At 38.6% G+C, this 17,582-nt stretch overlaps 1 protein-coding gene and 1 long non-coding RNA gene across 2 annotated transcripts in view; both read left to right on the plus strand.

Annotated features, from left to right (window-relative positions):
• DPP10 (dipeptidyl peptidase like 10) overlaps positions 1-4,412 on the plus strand; it is a 170,819-nt gene extending 166,407 nt beyond the window's left edge. Inside the window, exons 21-25 of the mRNA XM_026040866.1 lie at positions 1,101-1,200; positions 1,776-1,834; positions 1,922-1,994; positions 2,840-2,913; positions 3,458-4,412. Coding sequence (XP_025896651.1) covers positions 1,101-1,200; positions 1,776-1,834; positions 1,922-1,994; positions 2,840-2,913; positions 3,458-3,595 — 444 coding nt within the window. The 3' untranslated portion in view covers positions 3,596-4,412. The remainder of the gene's footprint in view (positions 1-1,100; positions 1,201-1,775; positions 1,835-1,921; positions 1,995-2,839; positions 2,914-3,457) is intronic.
• Positions 4,413-4,590: 178 nt separating this feature from the next.
• On the plus strand, positions 4,591-7,515 carry LOC112948599. The gene is made up of 3 exons (XR_003249651.1): positions 4,591-5,007; positions 6,026-6,106; positions 7,242-7,515. It is a non-coding gene; the product is annotated as an uncharacterized LOC112948599 (long non-coding RNA).
• Positions 7,516-17,582: the final 10,067 nt, after the last annotated feature.

Consider the following 17,582-nt stretch of genomic DNA (forward strand, 5'->3'; position numbering starts at 1 on the left):
CAGGATACAAAAAAGTCCAAATCTGTGTGAGCATTTGACACAATATTTGCTGTTTTGCAGAGATGGATTGTGGTTTTTCGGTTTTGTTTTTTTCCTCATCATGGAGTAATTTCTTCTTGATGAAATGTGTTTGTGCCAAACACAAACCAACACAAAACCCCCAAATACCTGCAAAAAATCATTTTTCCAGAGCCAATGTAGAAAGAGCAAAGATGGAAAATAGAGAAATTTAAAGAGCTTGCAATATATGAGAAAATCATTGATCCCAGACTCCACAACTCAGAATTTTATTTTTGGTGGGCCTGTTACAAAAATAGGTGTACGCGTATGGATTGTCCGTGTCATTCAACGGGAACCCGTGTAAAACACTTGCTTTTGTGGTGCTCCTTCCCAAATCAGAGGCATTTTGTAGGCACATTCAAAGAGCTGATTGAAGCCATTGGCTGTGAGAGAGAGTAGGGGGTAAGGAGGGAGCTGGCCTTTCACACTGGGTGTCTCTGTGTCTGCCAGCTCCTTCCTGCTTTCCATTCTCCTGTGCTGGAACAGGAGCCTGGTGCTCAGAAACTGCATCTACAGATGAGCATAATATTGAGGAATAGGGCTACATGTGGGGTTTTTTTTTTCCCTGCAAGATTCTGAAGGATCTAGACATCTCTGAACATCTGAGAGATGTTTGACAGTGGTGCAGAAAAAAAAAAAAAAAATCATTAATAACAGTAGGATTCAATCTGCAAAGGTCCAACAGTCAGAGGGAAGACACTTCGCAATCACTTGGCAGTCTTCCCCCATTCCCATACTCTCCCTCTTCCCMGTCAGCAATGTGTTGAGGGTGTCCGAGTAATTAGCAAATATCTTTGTTTAATATATCTGAAAGTGAGTGCAAATCTTCCCATCTAGGCTGTGTTCCTAAGAGCCTTGCCTGTATATTTGCAGTCCTTTAAAAGCAATTGTTGTAGTTGTATGTAAATGCATGCTATAAATTACATAATGCTGTACAATAGAACTATTGCATTAGCAAAATGCTGTTTAATTTCATTATTGTTAGGAAGGAAGAGAGAAAGGAGTAACCCCAAATCTCACGGTACCTTTTCCACTGACAGGGCTACGGTGGTTACATTACTTCAATGGTCCTGAAGTCCAGCGAGCGCCTTTTCAAATGTGGGGCCGTGGTGGCACCAATTACAGACATGAAGCTGTACGGTGAGAACCCCCTATCCTTCACCTGCATGACAGCTTATTTCAAAATATCTTTTATTCATGGGGCTGCTATTCGTTTCAGCTAAGGGCAGGCGGTGGAGCCATATCGATTAGTTTTCACCTTGCTATTTCCTTCTCCTCTTTAAATGAAAAGGTGACAACAGCTGGCACTGGGGCAGTTCACCAAAACGTATAACAAATACGTTGTTTTTAACACCAGGATTTTTGTCAGAAGAGTTGTGTTTCCCGTTGCGCACTGAAATTCAATCAGGCATCTCATTCCCTAAGACTCTTTCAGTGTATCAGCCTGAGTCAAGATTTTTAATGGATATGGTAAGAAGGGATATCTATGAATCTTTTAAAGTTAGTGGAAGGTTCCTCGTGATCTCAATCATGTCCTCATTCAGTCACAGGGTATTTGCCTCTGTATGTGACATTCTGGGCATATCCTGTGGGCTGTGCTACACTGGAGATCAGATTAAATAGCCTCTCCTGATTCTGAGTCAGACACAAGCACCTTTTAAATAGAATTAATTTGGGTGAAATCTGTTTGTTTTTTTTTGTTTTTACTTACACAGCATCAGCCTTTTCAGAAAGATACCTGGGTCTTCCTTCAAAAGAGGAAAATACCTATCAAGTAAGTTAGTGTAAACAGGTAATTAAAAGTTATAGTTTTGCTTTAAAATACAATCCAACTACACAGTTGTCTGTGTTTGTTTACTAGGCATCCAGCGTGTTACACAATCTTCATGGTTTAAAAGAAGCAAATTTGCTAATAGTTCACGGCACAGCTGATAGTAAGTATTTACAGATGCAACTACATTTGTCGCTAGAGGTTTTAATAGACAGATGTTCAAGGACAGATGAGGCACACACCTTGCAAGAGTGATTTTAGCTTTGTTATCCCCCTGGTTAAGATTTTCTATCCAGAAAGATTTGATTGTCTGGTTTAATTGCCGATTCTAACACCAAGCTGATGATGCTTTTCTTTGCTGATTATTTGTACCTTTTAGGTGCTGTATGTTCGAATTTCTTTAAATCTTTTGGACCACTGTCTTGCTCATGAAAGGTGTTATATCAATTATTAATAGGACAATATAAAATTTTAATGGCATTTCAAATTTATAGAGCTTCTGCGATTGAAGAAAAAATTAGCGATACAGTCCGAGGGGCCAGTACCTAATGGGAAGTTAAACTTTCCAGAAAACTGATTACAACTCACAGCCAAGGCATCAGAAGCTGAACGATGGGCAGCCCTTTCACAGAGCTGGTGGTTTTAACACGAGCTTGGCTGACCGTAGAACTGATTTGCTGATTCCTTTAACATACTTCTAAACTGTCATGGTGCTCAAAGAAAATGGTTTTAGACACCTCTAAACCACTGCAGTCTATGAAAAGCAAGGACAACCTCAAAAACATAACCTGGTGCTTTCATCTCAAACCTCATGTCTCCAGAAACATCTGCTGCTTAATACTGTGTTGCTGTTATTGGTTGGGCTGTGCAGTTCTGACCAGAAAAGAAGTCAATCAGCTACAGATCTGGTATTTGCAAAGAAACGTTCCAAGTCAACCTTGTTTAACAGCTAAATATTTCATTTTAGCTTGGTTTTTTATGATAGTATCAAATGTCATTGCCTTGCAGTGAAAGTCCACTTCCAGCACTCAGCAGAGCTAATTAAACATCTAATAAAAGCTGGAGTTAATTACACTATGCAGGTATGTGCAACTGTGGTATTTTCTGTAAATATAGTTCAACATTGAATCTCATACTGTTATTCCTTCCCTGAAAAGGATCCTCCCTACCGCCCTGCACTAGTATTACCTCGGTTTGTAGTTATAATGATGGTTAATCCTATTTTACTTGCTGTTAGGTGGATTTTAAGAGCCACTTTAACACTTTGAAATTAGTGGGAACCTGCTAAAAAACACAGCTAAGTAAGCTTGCAAGCACCATGACCGAGAATGTGTTGTGGGTTTTTTTTTTTTTTTTTTTTTTTTTTTTTTTTTTTTTTTTTTTTTTTTTTTTTTTTTTTTTTTTTTTTTTTTTTTTTTTTTGCTTCTGTAGATCCTGCTGCAGTTGTCATTTTATTTAAGTTTGGAATTCCAAGGGACTGAATTGAGTCCTGTTAGCTCTTCTTGATGCCATAAAACCAATGTTATCATCTACCATTTTGAAGATCATAAAAAGAAAATTACAGCCCTAAATATTTGAAAAGCCTTTAAAGAAATGTTTATTTTTTTTTCCTTTTGCCTCTGCTAGATCTACCCAGATGAAGGTCATAACATTGCTTCCGAGAAAAGCAAATATCACCTTTACAGCACAATCCTCGGGTTTTTTAGTGCTTGCTTAAAGGAGGAGACACCAATTCTACCACAGGAACCTGAAGAGGATGAATAAGGAAGCCTATTTGTGTAGTACTGAAGGGGATTTACTTTGCGGCTCAGTAAAACCTTAAATAAAAGTGACTGTAAGATTGCAGATTCTGCAGAAGCTCAAGGGCAGCTAAAGGATATCACAATGGAACAGCACATTTAGAGACAATGAGCTAATAAACTGGAATTCGAATACCAAGTCCAAACTTATTACCAAGGGACAAAACCTTTACCTTTGTGGAAGGTCGACAGTTGGTTACAGTTTCCTGGAAGAACTTAGTTTTGCATAAGCGTAGGGTTAGTGCATGTTTGTTATGTTAAGCCTCACTGTTGGTTCTGTAAGTGGTTGCTCGTTTTTTTATTTAAATGCACATCTTTATTCCTCATAATGCACAACCTCTCCTAAGTATTATGGCCACTAATACTTTAAAAGGTGAACTGCAACCTAACACTTTACTGTAATGTTACAAGAAGTGCAATTCTTTTGCTGTCTATTACACATAAGAAACCATGGAGTTAATAAAGGGCACGATATTTTCTGTAGTTTCTGCTCAAAGAGGAAATATTGTCCAGTGCATCATATAACATCTCTATTGAAAATTATTTTTTTTCACTTTTAGCATTTACTATTATTACTGTACCTACTAGTAACCAATAGGGGATATTTTGATAGTGTGCTCTTGGTCTTAATGTATATAYACAAGACTCCCTAAGCAGAAAATCTTTCTGAGTTTGAACAGGTTTTTCAAGACATAATTAATGGCTGTATTTAAAATAATTATCTGCAATTGAAGTTCTTTCCCAATCCAAAATGTATCTATCGTTTCCTTAAAATATTTTTGGGTTGTGCTTTGGTATTGTTTATAGTAGTCAATAGTTTGCTGGTTACACTCTAATTTTAGAATATGCTACTTTGTCACATGTAAATTAGATACATAAATATTAAATTATAGTTTCAGATAAAGAAAATTTATTAACAATGTACAATGCCATTGAGTAATACTTTACTCTTCAAATGAAGAAATATTTTGTATAGTGCATCTTGCTTTTCTTCCATCTGGCCTGAGGTTTTCATCAAGGTGGCCACATCTCCGCTACCATTTATTTGATATCACATAGCTGCTCATTAAGTCTCTTACAGCAGGATTCAGATTCACCATCGCTACAAAGAAATGAATTGTTTCTCATTCAAGGCAGAGGAAGCTCCTGACAAATGAAATTCGACTACTTACGCAGAAGGAGAGCCCCCATGCATCCATTTATTTTCCAAAACAAATTACAGCAATAGAAATTGAAACTATGGAATAAACAGGGCAGCCAGTTCTGATCTTCAGAATATTAACTCTGATCACTGAAATCAAGTATAAGGTTTGCTTAATTTGGAGTGTCTTCCTGAAGGTGTGTGAATGCTCTTGACAGATGCTGTGCAACTTACAGGTGAATAGCTGCATTTTATTTTTTTTTCTAGATATATTCCAAATACTTTCCTACCTAATTAACATCTCATTTCTTAAAAGATTAAGAAAAAAAAAGGAATTTTTGGAAAGTAACTTATACTATGTAAGTATAACATAGTATGCTGTGTATTTTATGAAGAATGGAAATTGTTTTTAAGGCAATTGAAAATCACCTGAAGCTTTTTATTCCTAATTTTCCTCTGGAACATTTTCTTTAGCCGTTGGCATTTTTTATGATGCAAATAATTAATTTGTCTGAAAGATGTGGTTTTTTGGAACACTGAAAAGTCTCTGTCTTTTAATGTTTAATATTTATCTTGTTTTCTTAGCAATGTTCAACTATTTTTCAATTAGTTTAATACAGTTTTAATGTGCAATGACATCTTGTCTGGGTCCCAGTGTCACCACAAAGGAGGACTTTGCTTTGTGGCATTTACAATACATATGGATGGTACATATGTAAAGTGGGAGTATAGTATATGTGTTTGAAACCCAGAGGCTGCCTGTTTACACTAGGATAAAATCAAAAAAAAAAAAAGATTCAAGCAAGGCGCTGCCATTCTTGTTTTTTACTAAAAGAGCAACATTTTGAGTCTTCTGTTGGCTGGGACATCTAGATTGTGATTTTATAAATTACACCCATTACTTAATAAATGTCCACTTGATAATGCCRATGTTTTTCTTAACTGAAATCACAGAGAGATCCTAATCTAGTTGGATTTCTTGGGTTGTTATCCTTCTTCGAGCCCAAGGCACGCAAGGAAGCAGCAGCCAGGACGCACGTGTGGAGTCTCTTGGCGTGGTGGCTSTCATGGATTCCTGCATTTCACATGTATCACCTTTATTCAACGGCGGAGGCAAACAAAACAGGCTCAGCAGCACGACTAGAGATGTATTTTACTTTTGCAGGACCCCCCTCATGTCTGAGCCCATCCCCAGCTCCTTTTCCCCCTGTGTCTGTCTGCTCCAGACCCTTCAGCTTGTTCCTTCTACCCCAGCATCTCACCTGCGGTCTTGACCCATGAGTGCAAAGGTGACGTGAGGACGTGGCTTCTGCACAAAAGCTTTTGCCAGGACTGGTATGTTCAAAAAGTGCGTGTTGTTTGAAATGGGGGTTATCCTGCATGGAAATTTGGTATGCTTTTAATATGTCTAGTATTTCTCACACAATATTTTTACACTCAAACGTGTATGTAGGTGAGCATTAGACCTAGATTAACTGGTTTTATTGACATTTTTGTGTGTTAGTTAACTGCAGATGTTGCAGAAGTAATTACAGATGCAGCATCTGATTCTAGCTAGACTGAAGAATTTGGGTCGGAGGGAGGTCCWTCCTTGCTAACCAATTCGTATATTTTTTCCCCTTCCAGCACAGCTCATGCAAAATTCTTGCTATCATATTCTATATACATAGGTAATGGCTATCAGTAGTTAGTTAGTTTGTAATCTGTAGTGCTGATCAAAAATTAGTACACATTACATAGAAATTGTAAGAAAAGAACAGATTTTTCTGTAACTTTCTCTTTGTTAAACAGGATAATGATAATTTAGGTCTGAAATATGATTAAACTGTCTATAAAATATGACACTAAAATATGACACTCTTTAGATTAAACCTACTAACTTAGGGAAATCTAGAGAATCAGGATATCCATTTATTTCCTGATAACTTCTTGATTTCTGCTATCCTATTTCTGATACTTTGACTTGCAAAGCCTATGAAAACTCTAGGTCAAACTGTAATTTCCATCGTATTACAAAATTGAGAGTAGCCGCACATGCACTAAGAATATTTTTTTTTCAAATTATTGAGTAAAAAAAAAAAAAAAGAGATGGGTTTTAAATACATTTATTTATTTATTTATTTATTTGTAGCAAGAGCAGAATTATTTTTTTATGACTTAGTTTGAATGACATCTGGTGCCCTATGCTGTGATTTCCTGTAACTCCACTGCTCCTTGTTCCTATGTTTTCAGCATGTGGAGACCTACTTGTGGCTACAAATGAAGACGATAACCTCTGCCCTTGTGGCCYCAGCACTTAGCTTGGGTATGCAGTTGGTTAGATGCATTTAGCTGAGAAATTGCACCTTTCCTGAGAAAAGAGCTTGTATTTGATTGGTAGTCAAAGATGACAACCTAAGGAGTGATGAGTGCAGGCTCATTGACCAAGTGCCACGGATGTGAAGGTGTAACCCARGATCCCTCCTTGCAGGTTTATTTGATCTCACTGAAGAAATGGAAACACACAGAAGAGCCCAGAAACATGTAAGCAAGGTGCAGTGGGGCTGACGTCTTGCATCTTCATCAAGTAAGCCCAGCTGCTGAGTTGGTCACCTCTGGGGAAGGAAGACCCTCGCCAGCATTGACAGAGCAGTGCATCTCCTACAGAACCTCTCTGAGCACCGCTAAGAGCGCTCCTCTTCCTCCGCTGAGTGATTTCAAGAATGCTCCGGTGATGTGGTCCAGAAGACACTGTTTCCAAGGTGCCGGGAGCTCCAAAAAAAGAAAGGATTTAGTTCAACTTGGTCTTGCATTTCATACACATGAGGCCAGAGTGGGAATGACATGTGTTGTTGGTTGTTCACAGGGATTTGCAYCATGTGACTTCTACCAAGCGAGCCCAAAATTTGATGGTGGTAATCAAGAGAAAAAAAAATGCCTATATTGCAGAATGGAAAGTGATGCCTCAACTAAGCTGATAGACCAAGTCGCCGAGCTGTTTTGATAGAATTGAGGAAAATTTAAATTGCTTGAGTATCCTGCCCAAAGTTTCCATTTGACTTTGAACTGGACTTCTTGCCTGTATAGTTAGTTTAGAAATGCAATCAATGCAGTCCAACTTTTACATAAGCCTAACTCAACAACAACAAAATTGATTTAATAAGGATTATACACAAATGATACGTACAATTCTTTTTAATTAAAATATTCCACTAAATACTAGCAGCCTTGTATTTTTATACTTTACGATCAAATGAAAAAGAGTGTTTTCGGATGATAAAAACAGCAGAGGGATTATAATCGGTAGAAAAAATATTCTTGTAAGGAAAGTGATTAGAAATATTTTCTGCTAAAATATATTTTGAGTCTTAAGTGTGCTCAAAGTACAGCTGTTGTTGCTGTTTCTGGGGGAATTTGGATGTTGGTCCACAGCTGATCTCCACAGCAGGTACCTGCAGAGCAGAGAGCCCCATCCTATGCCCAGAGTAGAGCCCTGATAGTCCTCTGCAAAGGGGGAAAGCAGTTGGCAAATTCAGTGTGCGGTGGCCCTTTGGGACCTGGCACTGATTTGATGTCTGATAGATAAGGAAAAAGGAATAAGAATGCAATGTGGTGGGCAAAGATAAGAAACAGCTAGGTAAGCAATAAGAGGAGGGAAAAATAAGGAAACAATAGAAAAAAAAATACTATAAGCATCCTGCTATTCTGATTCTGGCATATACATGTGACAGATACAACCACCCCCGCTGGCTATGGTAGGAAACCAAAGGTTTTTCCCACCATCAGGAGAGAAGCAGTGTGGAGAGTTGAACAGAGATGCTTCACTGCACTATGTTGCTCTGCTCAGAGCTTCCACTCTAAAATAAAGTGGTGTAAGTGTGTGCCACAAAAATAGCAGTAACCTTAGACATAAATGTAGCCAGTACTTGATTCACTTTCAACAAAAGCAGGGAAGCTAGAGTACCCAGTTATTTTCATAAAAGAAAGATGACGCTATTTATGTTTTTTGCAGACTTTCAGTCCAATATTCGAGTTTTATTTTGATGCCRTGTTTCAGATAGCTATTATAAAACAGGAATTAGTAAATATACTTTCAAGTTTGAAGTAAGCAGCTATGTAAAAGAAATCTTTTTTGAAAGACCAAGGAGCATTGCATTCAAAGCACTGGCAAATTGACTGTTCTTTTTACCAATGCTAAATACAGCTTTTTTTCAGGCTAATGGATTTTTTTTTTTTTTTTAATTGGAATGGAGTGGAAATGGTAGTGTGCTTGGCCAGAGACACTCACCTGCTGTTTTTCTACTCCTGCTCCCTGGAGAGAGGGACACCTTCCAATGAAAGCATTGGGGTGATRTTTTGGGTTGAAGAAGGCTGGTTCCCTGCTTTTCCAAAGGAGAAAGGACAGGGTTGAGGGAACTGGAGAGGGGAATCTGTACAGAAGAGGAGCAAGGGAGGTGGCTGCTTCTTGCCATTTGCCTGGGAAAAGTGCAGTCTACCTTTTACACACAATCCTTGTGACAGCTGAGCTGTTTCAGAGCTAAACATATATTTTTGGAAAAATGGTTCCTGTGCTTAACTGGCATACAGCACTCTGAGCATCAAATGGTCYGGGAAGTCCCATAAATACAGTGTATTTTAGAAGGATTTTGGGTTTATAAATGGTAGCTTTTCTGCTAAGAGTTAATTTCCTATCCCATTCAGAGTCTGCCTAAATAGTATCAGAGCTAGGMTTTCCCTCTTCCCAGAGAAACCTTTACTGCTCAGAGAAACCTCAAAACCTCCTTTAGGGGCAAGGAGGATGCACCCTTTGTGCTGGAGGATGCCCCATGCTTGTGCTGCTGCACACCACGTCCTGCATTTCCCTGTGACTCCTGCCATCCTCGCAGACCAGCATTCCTCTCCAGATAGCACCCATTCCCAGTCCCCTTTGGGAGCACTGCAAAATCCCATCACCAGTTTGGCCAGTAACCTGCAAGGTTGCCCTGTGTCCTGCATGGGCTTRGGGTATCTGCCCTTTCTGGCCCCTGTGGTCCATGACAGATGGAAAATGCAAAGCAAAATCTCTGCTGGCAGCTCTGTTTAGGATTATGCTTGTGGCTGAAAAATGCAGCCAAATTGTGGATGTGGAAAATAAATCGAGTGAGTAACGTGCTTTTTTGGCAAAATAAAATTCTTTGAAGTTTAATGCATCTGAAAAGTGAACTTTATTTCCCAATTAGCGTCTTTCAGCATACCTGCCTTGGGTTCCCTGATGTGAGTGTGGCATCAAAGGGAGGAGAGAGCCTAGCCCAGAGACAACGATGCACCAAACCCGTTATAACACATCGCCAGTGAGCTGAAAGACAGATTTAAGGGCACTTTCAATCTTAGAGTCCTTGCTGAAGCTGTAATCTCCACAGATAAATATTGATGTTGTTGCCACCGAAACCCTCCATTTTTTATCAACTTCTCTTTCAGGTTTTGCTTTGTGGGCATGGAGGCAATAATAAATGTCTTCCGTTTGAAAAGCAAGGACCAGAACACAGCATGCAGATGATGCTTCCCATGGATGTGATTTGTATGTGAACCATYAAATATGGTTTGTATCTTCCAGTAGGTGAATTTGTTCTTGAACCAGTCTCCTGAAGACGAAGCAAGCTGCACCTCCAACCTGCATTTACACATCTGTAAAAGCATCTTGGTAACTATTCCGAGTGTTGGTTGGACAGTAGAGGACTGGAAGGAGAGGAAAAACAGCTTTTAGTGCTTTTTTTTCCTCTCCTTTTCAGCACTAGCACACACTGCTTATTAAAGATGCTGTACCACGTTTGGGTTCTGTCCCAATTACCCTGTCACCCTATCTAAATGAAGCTTTTACAAATGTTACCGTGCATGACCAGCAAATGTCACTGCAGCTCAGCACCCTTAGCACAGAGCTGGCTGTTTTTTGAGAGATCTTGATCATACCCTTAAATTAATTATTTATATGTCGATTATTATAGCAAGCTCATCAATTTATTGTTGTAATAAGCTCAGTATTCAACATAGTTTAAGAAACATCAGAGCATAAATATGTGGACACTGACTTGCAAGTATGTGAACCATGCAGAAAGCAAAAATGGAAAGCTATTTCTGACATGTAATGGCCACGTTAACATCCTTAATTGTAGATGACAAGGTAATTAAGGTGGGAAAAATATCTGAACAGAAGTGGTTTGAGGAATTGCAATAATGTCATGAAAGTAAAAGAACCCATCCGACTTAATGGCGCTAGATTGTGGGGGGCAGAATCTCACGTTGTCCAGGTAAATTGATTATTCACATTATCAATGTCTCACTTAAGTAGCTCTAACTACATAGCATAATATATGATCTGGCGCATATGACTCGTGTAAGGGATGTCGTCCACAGAATTATATACTCCACTGGGCACGACAGAACTGTATCTACAGATGATAGCTGGTACTACCGGTACAGAAAGGATCGACATGGCTGAGGATAAAAGGAAGACAATTTTATATGTTGTTACTGAGAGAGAATTCTCTGCTGTGCTATTGGAGAGCCTAAAACGAATCTTGGGGTTTTGCATGGAGARAGAAGGGTTGTACTTGACAGCATGACTGTAAAACCTGTCGGGTAGAAGTGCAAAAGGTTGGATGGTCTTTTAGGAAGGTGGTAGATAAGAAGATCTTGTTCTTCTGCTGTGTTAAGACCTCTCTTTAGGTAAAAGTAGGGAGAAGCTCTCATGCCATAACTGTTATATCCTTGTGGGCTTGTTATATATCTTACTTTTGCAGCTAACTCTGGACATAATATATCCCTGTGATATAGGTATGTGGGATGCAAAGTGCCCAGCTCTTGGGTTAAGGTGACAAATCCTCTCCTCTAGGCAAACCACATGCGTCAATGGCCTACACAAATGCCACTGGTGCCAGGAGCAGTGAGGCTGTTGCCTGCCCAGTGGTGGGCAACGAAACCTCAAGTGATGGTCAAGAGACAGTGAACTATGCATCCATCCCCAAACCTAAACCAGAACTAAGGTATATTAAAAGCTGAAGTAGGCTGCTTCTAACCAAAGTGTAGCTGAGATTGTGGGCTCTAGTGCTGAAGAACTGAAGAGTGCTGTGAGGTTTGGACAAAGGTTTGCAGATTTTCTCTTGCAAAAACCYTCTGCTCATAGCTTGTTATTATAATGGTGACTGTCTATGTGGGAGGCATCATTTCCTCTTGTCCTCAGATAGATGAGGAACCCATCTGCTCAATATCCTGCATAAAAGTGGGATGCTGGAAAGCGATTTCTAGCCCTCCAGCAAGATCGAACCCTCTCTCAAAATTAGTTTTGGTGTTCACACAGTATCAAATGGATGTAACTTGTCAGGCTTCAAATGCTCAGCAGGAGCRTGTAATATTTTTATATCTAGCATTACATCCGATCTATCTGCAAGTAGCTTGCCTGTTGCATTTGATGCTGGCTATTTTCTCATTGCCTGGCTACTCGAAGCACCTCCTGAAATTGCAGAGGTTGCTGCTTCCAGTGAACGGGGAGCTGGGATCCTCAGTTAGGTCTCTGATCAGCATTTTTATGGACTTTCTTGTGGCTGAGAAATCAGGGAATTTGCTGGTTTTAAGTATTCCCATGGATGTAGAGAATATTCTGTGCATCGCTAATTATGTAAAGATCAAGAATAAACAGGAATAGGTGTCAGAGGGAAGGATGAATTTGATACGGATTTAGTAGAAAACTCTCAGTCCTAATGATTTTAAGTGGTTAAAAATCTGGATGAGTGCAATAGATTTTACAGGAGATAGCACTGATGAGACTGAGTGGAGGGAATTGAGAAGTAGCAGAGCACAAAGTAATAGTACTGGAATTTGCCTAACACCTCAATGGTCTTAACATGGCAAGTGCATTTAATTTCCTTAAAAATGGAAAGTGAGCTTGAAGGAGAAAAGTCACAGTGGTGTAGCAAATGCCAGGATCTATGTAGCCATCAGAGGGTAGCAGGCAAATTATAACTGAACTTCAGGGCTGAAAAATCATCAAAAAAGGGAGACACTGTTTATAAAAATAGTTTAGGACTTAAATAACAAGTGGCCTACTGCAAAAGGAAGAGTATGCATTTTTAATGTAAATGGAGGGAATTTGAAAGTTGGAGGAGACTTTTCAGGCAGAGAACAAACTTGTCCTTCCGTAAGGGCAKGAGTGTGACAACATGCATGCTGTGAAAGGAAAGAAAGATTAACTAAAAAATGAAAAAGTGGGGGGAGCTTCTGCAAAATCTACAGRATTCTACTGACTGAACTGAGATAAAAATTGAGCAGATGATCCTGTGCCAGCTCAGATCTCAAAACTGCAAGAAAATGGATATTTAAATGGAGCTGCACAATGAGCCCTGAGTGTCATGCTCTGGAAAAAATAATTTCCCTGTCTCTGTGTTCCAGTGTACCCCATATGTCTCTAGGTCGTGCTTTGCCTCCTTGCCTCACTCATTCTGTTTGTTGGTGATGTTGAAGTATATTTATTACAGATAAATACAAATACCTACCACACCAGCTACATAAAAATGAAATATCAAAATGAAAAGCCACTCTTTCCTTGTAAAACTGCAGGTGCCACCTGTGTCTCCTACTGTACCGCAGTGCTGCATTTAAGCCTTACTCATATGTCTGGTTCTCCTGCAGGCTGAAATTGCTCCTGTGTGCAGGACCTGTTGAATGATCCTTCAAGCCACATGTGTTGATACCTGCCCAAAAGCTCTCGGAGGACCTTAAGTATAAAACTGCTGAACTATTACTCACAGTATGTAATACTGCTTAAATATATGTTGGTAGCAGAGGAAGGGAAGTGATAAATATAACAGCAACCTTTAGAAGGACATAAGGAGTCATAGGACTTAGGAGACATCGTGGAAAGCCTGATTCCTGCACTCAACAAGGAAATAGGAGCAATGGTAAAATAGGTACAAATCTGTCTTGGGTACAGATGATGCAGTCAGAAAGAGGTTTTGAATTTGAATTTTGCAGAAATTCCTATTGTAATAGGAATCAAACCATATGYACAAGACTACAGCAGCTAATATCATGTACTTGGATTTCCAGAATGTTTTTTTGTAAAGCCCTTCACCAAATTTTCTCATTGAAGAGAAGTTTTATGTGGTAGAGAATAACAGACCTAGTTGAAAGACGGGAAGCACAAATGAGCAGGTTTTACTTTTCCCAACAAAACCTGTATTGGGATCTATGCTTAATCATATCTAAAAAAGAGTTGAAATATGAAGCCATCCTCAGAAATCATCAGAAAAAAAAAAAAAAAAAAGAGATGAAAAAGGAAGCCAAGAAAACAACTTGGCTAATGATACAAAATTACTTAGTTCTGGCAAATTCAAAGCTGACTGTCAACACATACAGACAGCTTTTGCAATCCTGGATGACCATGCAATTAAATTGCAGATAAAATTCTGTGGCAGTAATGCAAATTAATGAATATGGGGAGAATGTTTCTTTTTCTGTGGGCGCTGGTCTCTAATTCAGCTTTTGTTATGAAAAGGGACTGATCAAGAAGCTATTCTGGACTGTTCTCTGAATGCTGTTCACATTTCAATAGCAACAGGACAAGTAAAGCATTGCAGATTGTAGAGGAGCCATAGAGAAAAAGAATACTTTACCATACAATTGCAGAAATCAGTATTTTTAGCAAACCATGTAGAAACCATGAATACTTCATACAGTTTTGCTATCCTTCTTCAAAAAAGATGTGGTAGAACCAGCATGAATGACAGAAATTTTGAGCATCTACCTTATAAGGATGGTATAAGGATAAAACAAGAATATGCATCCTCAAAATCTGGTCTTAGTCAATACAGATTTGCCAGTGATGTTTCCCAGAAGTATATTGCCCAGAACTGGCCAACATTGTGAGGTCAAGGATTGCATTTGTCACTAATCTCAGAGGAAAATAGRATAAATTTGATGTAACCAGAGGCTGGTTGTTCCAGACAGGGTTTGTGTGATTTTATCCCTCACTGCCCAGACAGGAATGATGTGCCGAGACAGAGATGAGACGTACAGGTAGTGAAAGGAGAGCCCTACCAGCAGAGTGAACAACTTCGAGGGCTGGAAGGAAAGATCTGAGAGATTATAKACCCCACAGACTGTGGCATTTCTTGCATTCCTTCCTAATCTTCCAGCACTCTTTTCCTTGCTCTTTGTCTCTACAAATGAGATCTCCGAACCCCTGCTACATCAGGCACATGCCAAATTCTGCAGTGCTGCTGCTCTCTATGTGTCTAATGCCTTGTGTAACATCACAGTAAATGTCAAACTACTTCCATGACATTCAAGGATGTTCTGAGAATGTTTTATAGCCTCCTGTAATTTCCAGACCTTCAGCTGTACTGTGCAAAAGTCTATCTTTTTTTTATACCAAAATAAAGCTGTGGTAGGAAAGATACTGTAGGGTAGTTATTTTGCTATTTAATGACAGGTAAAGYAGCTGAAATTAATTGGATTGATCTTTAATTGAAGTTTGTATCAAACAAGGAAAAAGAACTAGATTATGAAGCATTGTTTAATATCATGATTTGTTTGATTTCATTTTGTTGATTTGCCTGGTATGATTTATAAGGAATCCCCAGTTCTGGCATGAATCATGCCATATATCACAACCAGATGAGGCAGACTGGAAGTTAATGCAACATTAAATAATTGGAAATGTTTTCTATTCCATAAAAGTAGAATGGAGAAATGCTGAAAGTAGAATGGAGAAATGCTGAAGTAGGCTTTAAACTGTCTCTCTCCTCGTGCTGTTACACAATCTTAATACATTATTGGAACAAGGTGGTAATTTTTCAAATGCAGCACCTATCTATTAGGGAATGGAAGTGAATTAAGGGAAATAAGTTACMAAAGCATAGATTTTAAAACACAACACAATAAAAAGTCAGTTTATACTGCAAGTCAAATAGACATGGGCTGTGACATTTGGACAAAATAGCTACATTTAGAAAAGTGATGTGTCATTAATTATTTGCTAAGACACTTGAATAGAAGTCTTGATACATAAATAAAAAAGAAACAGTATTGTCACATACTCTCAGCACTGGAGAGATGGGTTGGCTTGCGATTACAGCACTGGATGAGAATTCAGTTTGCTATTAATGAAGCTGTTGGTTAGGTGGTTGACATTACTGGGGTGTTGAAAATTTATAGCAACATCTCATTCAAAAAGATTTGGGTTAAAAAGCACCATCTGAGGTAATTTATCTTGTATTGCTGCCAGAATCGGTGAGATGAATGCGTTTTATCTGTTGAATAAATCTTAAGAAGGAAACTTGAAAAATTACTGCAACTGAAGAAGGTTTTCCTATCTTTGGAGTTTTATTTTTATATATTGCTAAAACCAAATAGATTTTGATTTTTTTTTAATTTTTATTCTTGAATCCAAATATTTGTTTTTTCTTTGCCCTGTTTTTCTTGAGAGAGAAAGTGCAAAAGACTATTTTTGGCTTGGATCATTTCTTGGAGATGAAAGAAAGCAGGTAAAAGACACTTAAAAGCCTCTTTTTGAAAGCATTTGTCTTTGGCCAGGGTAAAAGACTGTTCTACGAAAGAAACGTACCCAAAGTCACTCTCACTGAAATTGTAGCACCAGAAGGAGATGGGAATATATGGCAGGATATATAGCTTTTGAGACCCAGGAGAAGTTGTCACTGCTGTGCACTGTGCATGGCYTGCACAGGAAGAACAGAATGGGGCTAATTCTGGCCCTGCTGAAACCAGGGATAAAATGCATTTATCCATCACAGGGAGTGCTCGGGCCAACATTAAAATTACCTCTCTGAGACAGACCAGTGCATATGATGGTCTCCAAAGTAGCTACCAGCTGTCAAATTGCTGCATAGGGGCACTTAGATGTTGAAGACATAAAAAATGAGTGTCCTTTCCGAGCTTCACAAGGAAGAAGCAATGCCCTTTTCACTGAAAAATAAAAAATTAAAAAAAAAAAAGGAAAAACATACTTGTCTAATGAAGGAGATAATAAGCTAAAACCATAGAGAAAATGTATCCTCCACACGTGTCCTGCTCCTGATTTGCACCCAAGAACAATCCAGAGCTAAAATGCACCTCAGTGTGCAAAAACTATTTGTTGGGTAAGCAACAATCCTGCACAAGAGCAGAAGGATGCTGTGAAATTACTACCTTTAGACAGATAGAATACACATCAGGAAAGAGAGATATTTCATGAGAGGTACTTAAAGGAAAATGGAGTTTCTTGCTTTTGCAGCCTGTAAGACAGAGATGTGGCAGTTGGTGCTAATAGCAGTAGGTGCGTGAAAGTAAACAGACAGTTTTCCTTAATGGATCAAAAGTGGAGAATGCAGCCTGCACTTAAGACATTAAAATCAGAGGAGAAAATATATGTGTGTGTATATACACACACACATATATATATATATATAAATGTATATAAAACCCACTTCTTTTGTAGCTATGGAAGAAGAGTCTTGCCTTTTTTATATCTGTGCCAGGAGGAAATGCTACAAGTTCTTGGGAACATTCAAGGCATGATTACAAAACTCTTGACTTTTGTCCCCTTTTCAGCAAATTTTCTGGCTGTAAAAGCAGTGAAAATTACTGTGTTTTGTTGTGGATTTCCTATTTAATAGCAGTTTAATGACTGAGATTAAACTGTCTGAAGGTATCACCCCAGTTCAAGATCTGTACAAATCATTGAAAACTGTTTTTTTGTTGTTGCTGTTGTTTGTTTTTTTCTTCTTTTTTTTTTTTTTTTAGTTTTTAGTTTTAATTTTTTTTATAGACACAGAATGGAAGTCTTTGATTATTTAAAAGTTTA

Source organism: Nothoprocta perdicaria, unplaced genomic scaffold (assembly GCF_003342845.1).
Source record: "Nothoprocta perdicaria isolate Ctin4 unplaced genomic scaffold, notPer1 scaffold_27, whole genome shotgun sequence".
Taxonomy (NCBI): Eukaryota; Metazoa; Chordata; class Aves; order Tinamiformes; family Tinamidae; genus Nothoprocta; species Nothoprocta perdicaria.